The sequence below is a fragment of the Sinocyclocheilus rhinocerous genome, unplaced genomic scaffold (genome assembly GCF_001515625.1).
Source record: "Sinocyclocheilus rhinocerous isolate Xijiao unplaced genomic scaffold, SAMN03320098_v1.1 scaffold1131, whole genome shotgun sequence".
In the NCBI taxonomy this organism is placed as follows: domain Eukaryota; kingdom Metazoa; phylum Chordata; class Actinopteri; order Cypriniformes; family Cyprinidae; genus Sinocyclocheilus; species Sinocyclocheilus rhinocerous.
Window position 1 is genome coordinate 132329 of NW_015638568.1, and position 6735 is coordinate 139063.

The 6735-nt window shown below is 36.7% G+C and overlaps 1 protein-coding gene across 1 annotated transcript in view; it reads left to right on the top strand.

The window, feature by feature from the left end:
• Window positions 1-6735, top strand: part of LOC107749801 (CD99 antigen-like protein 2) — a 20746-nt gene that overhangs the window by 5495 nt on the left and 8516 nt on the right. The window contains exons 6-7 of the mRNA XM_016564978.1: window positions 5592-5672; window positions 6206-6265. Of these exons, the coding sequence (XP_016420464.1) occupies window positions 5592-5672; window positions 6206-6265 (141 nt within the window). The remainder of the gene's footprint in view (window positions 1-5591; window positions 5673-6205; window positions 6266-6735) is intronic.

The following is a 6735-nucleotide window of genomic DNA, read 5'->3' on the forward strand; positions in this document are numbered from 1 at the left end:
AAGTACGTCTGACGTTTTTCTTTAAAATTAGCATTTCTTTCTGGCTACTATGTATAGGTATCTATGTAAGTACTGGTACTTCTGAATGGGTTGAGGCTGGGAATTAGTGCATTTGAATATAGTGCATATATAGGTGCATCTCAATAAATTAGAATGTCGTGGAAAAGTTTATTTATTTCAGTAATTCAACTCAAATTGTGAAACTCGTGTATTAAATAAATTCAGTGCACACAGACTGAAGTAGTTTAAGTCTTTGGTTCTTTTAATTGTGATGATTTTGGTTCACATTTAACAAAAACCCACCAATTCACTATCTCAACTAATTAGAATATGGTGACATGCCAATCAGCTAATCAACTCAAAACACCTGCAAAGGTTTCCTGAGCCTTCAAAATGGTCTCTCAGTTTGGTTCACTAGGCTACACAATCATGGGGAAGACTGCTGATCTGACAGTTGTCCAGAAGACAATCATTGACACCCTTCACAAGGAGGGTAAGCCACAAACATTCATTGTCAAAGAAGCTGGCTGTTCACAGAGTGCTGTATCCAAGTATGTTAACAGAAAGTTGAGTGGAAGGAAAAGGTGTGGAAGAAAAAGATGCACAACCAACCGAGAGAACTGCAGCCTTATGAGGATTGTCAAGCAAAATCTATTCAAGAATTTGAGTGAACTTCACAAGGAATGGACTGAGGCTGGGGTCAAGGCATCAAGAGCCACCACACACAGACGTGTCAAGGAATTTGGCTACAGTTGTCGTATTCCTCTTGTTAAGCCACTCCTGAACCACAGACAACGTCAGAGGCGTCTTACCTGGGCTAAGGAGAAGAAGAACTGGACTGTTGCCCAGTGGTCCAAAGTCGTCTTTTCAGATGAGAGCAAGTTTTGTATTTCATTTGGAAACCAAGGTCCTAGAGTCTGGAGGAAGGGTGGAGAAGCTCATAGCCCAAGTTGCTTGAAGTCCAGTGTTAAGTTTCCACAGTCTGTGATGATTTGGGGTGCAATGTCATCTGCTGGTGTTGGTCCATTGTGTTTTTTGAAAACCAACGTCACTGCACCCGTTTACCAAGAAATTTTGGAGCACTTCATGCTTCCTTCTGCTGATCAGCTTTTTGAAGATGCTGATTTCATTTTCCAGCAGGATTTGGCACCTGCCCACACTGCCAAAAGCACCAAAAGTTGGTTAAATGACCATGGTGTTGGTGTGCTTGACTGGCCAGCAAACTCACCAGACCTGAACCCCATAGAGAATCTATGGGGTATTGTCAAGAGGAAAATGAGAAACAAGAGACCAAAAAATGCAGATGAGCTGAAGGCCACTGTCAAAGAAACCTGGGCTTCCATACCACCTCAGTAGTGCCACAAACTGATCACCTCCATGCCACGCCGAATTGAGGCGGTAATTAAAGCAAAAGGAGCCCCTACCATGTATTGAGTACATGTACAGTAAATGAACATATTTTCCAGAAGGCCAACAATTCACTAGAAATGTTTTTTTTATTGGTCTTATGGAGTATTCTAATTTGTTGAGATATTGAATTGGTGGGTTTTTGTTAAATGTGAGCCCAAATCATCACAATTAAAAGAACCAAAGACTTAAACTACTTCAGTCTGTGTGCAATGAATTTATTTAATACACGAGTTTCACAATTTGAGTTGAATTACTGAAATAAATGAACTTTTCCACGACATTCTAATTTATTGAGATGCACCTGTATATGTAAGCAATAAGGTATGAGAGGCCGTGCTATATTGTGAATAAGTCACGACTGAAGGGCGTTGTTTGGCACGATGTGAAGCACTACTCAAGTACCTTATTGCTTTTATAAAACAGTTACAACACAATACAAATATTAAAACCAAAAATTCATGTATTGATATGTTACTTTTTTGAAGTAAATTCATTAAATGTTATCCTTCCACTAAAAAATAGTACCTGACAGTGACAGTAAATGGCAAGAAAATGTTCCTGTAACAAGCCTCATCTTGTGGAGCTCAAATAAAAAACAGAGAATAGGAACTGTTCTCATCCGCCGTGTCATTTATTTTTACACCATAGGCTATGATATTTTCTTACTCACTTATATCCGCTTATCTCTCAGCATGAGAAAACATCTGTTTTTGTCTTTTAGTAGAAAAAAGACTGATTCGCGGCACAGTGCAAATTTGCAAGCATCATCACAGTGTGGACATACAGCATCAGTGGACATCACAGGACATACAGCATCATACCTGAAACATAAAACTAATAAATACAGTAATATTCCTTCTGCACTATGGAAACTGTGGGCTTCCACACAGATGCTCACATATCAATGTATCTCCCGCACGAGAAGAGTTTCTTTGACACTGGGAAGGGTGTGGCCTCAAAATTAAAGGTGAATGAGTGACGCAACATAACGTCAGCAGGGGTCATTTATAATTCCTTACATAAATAATAAAGTTAATTTTGCTGAAATACATAATACATGGAATGGTTTTGACACTATACTGAGCGTTTATGTTGTTAAGGGTGGTTGCTAAGCGTGTTGCGCAGTGAAATACACAGAACCGCTGAGTGAAGCGATCATAGCCGTGCTTTTATCGTGAATAAAACAAAGCGGCTGACCAATTAGTGCACAAATATTTTGTGAATGTTTCTTATTTTGTGTGTTTTACAGGAATAAGTCAGGATCTGGACTTGGCAGATGCATTTGACAGTGATGAACTAAGTAAGTATGACAATTATGATGATGCTTCCATGTAAGGATGACAGCAGTATTATAGATTTGTATAAACAGCATTGCCTTTCACTGTACAAAAATCCTTTTCTTTTTACAGAAAAAGCTGTGTTTGCCGGAATGATTCTGTAAACATACAGCGAAATGTAAACATACTTAAAAAACAACTAAATTTATTTTAGTTTAAAACTGTAATTAACAAATAAATATATTTTTACATGTTTAAAATGTTAACTGTAAACTATAAAATGACTTGTTCTTTTTCACTGCCACAAACTACATGTAACAGTATTTTACTGTAAAATTACATGAATTTGTAAGGTTAGGTCTATTACAGTTTTTCACCATAGTAAGGAACTTACCAGTAACCAATTAACATTTTTTTTCTGTAGCATTTTTAGTCTGTTACATTGCATACAATTGTTTTTTACAGTGTAGTGTCAGACGGCTATTATTTTGTGTATCAAGTTAACTTTTTTTATTTTTTATTCTCCAGCTAGCCCACCACCTAAAGTGAACCCAGCAGGTGGTGCAGGAGGAGCAGGTGAAGGTAATCATTAATAGCACTGTAATAAGCAGAGCAAATGCTGACTTAAAATAACTGTCAAAGGAATTTAATACTTTATTTAAAATAATCTGAAAAAAATTATGTTAATTTGTTCAACAGTGAAACCCAGTCTTAAACCTGTTAAGCCCACAGTCAAGGAACCAGCAAAGCACAAGCCCAAACAAACAGGTGAGAGGCACTTAATGTATCCCAGATGCTTGTTCTGCTTGAGATGAACATAAAGCAAATCTCCCTTCTAATCTTCTTCAATAACCACTGGAGCTATTAACATCTTTGAATGCTGAAACATATGGTTTTTGTCTTGTGTTATGATGAGTCAGCGGGATATTTACCCTGATAGAAAGCTCTTAGAGCTCATATATAGTTATCTATGGTCAAAAAACATTGTGTATGGTTTAGGTTGGGGAGTTGCCTATATTGAACACTGAAGAATGTAAAAGAAAAATCTCACAAATACTTACTACTTTCCTGTATTTTGGTGCTTACTAATCAGTCTTCATCATAGGTTTGAATACCCAGCACCCTCTGTATGTAAAATGCTTTACAATACTAACATATTAACTAACCTCCACTAACAGAAGAGACATTCACTGATTTGTTTGATGCCACCATTCGACCAGGCCTGTTGCTCCGAACACCCCCTAGTCTTCTCCGAACCTCTGTTCCCCCTCGGAAAGCCCAGTCTGGTTTGTACCGTGCTGTCAGTTTCCCTGTAGAACCGATCATCGCGTTTGTCTCCATGTCTGTTTGCATGTAGATATGTGTATTCAAAGCAAGTTTAAAAGTGTGATGAAAGGCCAAAATGATTGGATTTCACTTTTGATCGAGTCTAGTAATTAATGCGATCATGGATTGTTTAGCATCGTTTTTTATAACGCTCTGAATGTCCTTCCATATTCATACATAACAGAAGGCAAAGTCACTAATGATATATTATTAATATAATGTATACCTTTCATACAGTTCACAGCAAATAAAAAAAACATGCTTTAGCTTGTACTAAAGTGATGTAAATGATAACAGAATTACAGCAGCTAAAATAAGTCATAGCACAGATTTTCTGGTGGATGTCAACTCAAGTCCTTAAACTTATCCAGCTTGTCTTATACCCCAATATCACAGCCATTATGATGACATCGTTTACATTTGTCTTCATTGTCATCTTGTCTTGTGAGATTGTGTGTGTTCTATCTTGACTGCAGAAAATTTGAAGCATTTAAAAGCTTTGTTTTGTTTCAAACATTCACATCTCATATTACACAGAAACCATCTGTTTTCATTGTCACTTAGCCATATAAAAAAAAAACAATTGGTACTAGGGCTGGGCGGTATATCGAGTTTGTACGATATATCAATATATTTTTTATAAGTGATATGGTATGAGGAAATACCGTTTATATCGATATACAGTAGTTGTTGGATACGAGCGCATCTGAATAATAGCATAGAGTAGGCTGTGCATAATCCAATTTGTCCTGAGAGATGCTTTATATTAAGGGCTTTAAAATAACTGGTAAGATATAGTTAACACATATGGTTTAAAGCGGCTCGATCCAGTCAGATACTCTGACAGACTCATGTGCTGCTGACAGAGATGCTACTAGCACTGTTTAATGGGTTTGAGATGTGCATAACTTACATTTCACAGGTATATTCTCCATCTGTAAATGTTAGAAAGTCATGGAAATATTTCCATTTTGCTGTCAGGAGTGCACGAGCCTACTGCATGCAATTCTCCACTAAACTTAACAGACTTCAGTATACATTTTACTAAAATATTTGTAGTTGGACAATAAATGTGCCATGTGTAGAATTTTAAACCCAAAAGTGATCTAAGTGTATTTTATGATAGCAGTAAAGTGTCTATTGTAATGGGGTAATGAAAATATAATGCAATTAAATCTGTGCTTTTGTTCTTATTTCTATTCATTTTTAGTTTAGTGAATTTAACTTCTGCTTTAAATAGCATTGTTTTTGTTTTTAGATTGTAATGTTACAATTTTAGAATGCAATGTGATTTTAGCCCCTTTTTTGCACAATATATAGCATAGCCTACATGGTTTCTTTCACTATATTTGTTTTCATTGCCTTTAAACATTGTTTCATTGGACAACATTGGGCAGGATGTAAAAAATAAAAGTAAATAAATATATATATATATTTAATCTAAATAGAAAAATGTAGAAAATTGATCGTAGTTCAGCCAAAAAATACCGAGATATGATTTTTGCCATATCGCCCAGCCCTAATTGGTACTGTGCATATTTCATTTGTTACACAGTGAGTATTTCTTTTGGCTGATAGATTTTGGGGACTTGAATCTTGAAGATGCCTTGAGCCCCGACAATGACATCAGAGGAAAGGGCAAAGACTCTGGCAAAGGCGGTAGGTATTCTGTTTATCCACTTTTACCTTTCTCCATATTTCATTTTTTGCAATTTAGTAGTTCAGTCAGAAGTCAGAAAGAGCTTTATTGCCAAGTATGTTTACACACACAAGGAATTTGTCTTGGCGACAGGAGCTTTCAGTGCAGAAGAAAGTCCAGACAGTGCAAGCATACAAGCATACAAGACTGTGCAAGCAGCCATACATAGGAATTACACAGTAGAGATGAAACACAAATATAAGAAAAACAGAAAATTAAATAATGCAATATAACACAGAAGTAGAAATATAGAGAAAATACAGGGCCCTCTGTTTCCAATTGAAACATCACATATTGTGCAGCATCATTATCCATTTTGTCCATTGTCTGTAAAAGCCTGTGTAATCTTGAAGGTCATCAAAAGCATAGCCAAAGGAATCACTCAATAAAGTCAATAATATTGCCCTTACAGTCTATCACTGGGAAACTTAGGCTAGTCAGTGTGGATTAATCCAAGCCAGCCAGGTTTGATGGCATCTCCTGTCCCTGCCAGATAAAGACCTCGGAGGAGGGGGCCGTGATGAAGGCAAACCCAATAGCAGAGGTGGAACTGGTGGTAAGGAACAGAGTAACAGCTTGGGAAACCCCTTCTACCACCCTCTTCCTCTATTTATCTTGGCTGGAAAAATCTGAGTTCAGGTCAAGGCTTTTGAGAACTGAAGCATTAACCTAGTGATCATCACCATGGCTCCTGATCTCTTGCATCTTAACTTTGCATGGATTTTGGTTTAATCCGTCAGATTGCTAGTTTCATTGCTTCCTCTAGATTGTATGCAGCAGTAGGGCTGGGTATTGATACAAATCATGATTCATGATTTGATTCTGATTGACAACCTCTCGATTGAATAACATTCAATTCCGAGCTCGATTTAACTCAATATTTGTTCATTTAGAAATATTTAATGTCTATGGCAATATTTAAAATATTTGAAATCTATAAGTACATTTCAGTTTTTCTTAAAGGTGTCATATGATGCGATTTAAATTTTTCCTTTCTCTTTGGAGTGTTACAAGCTCTTGGTG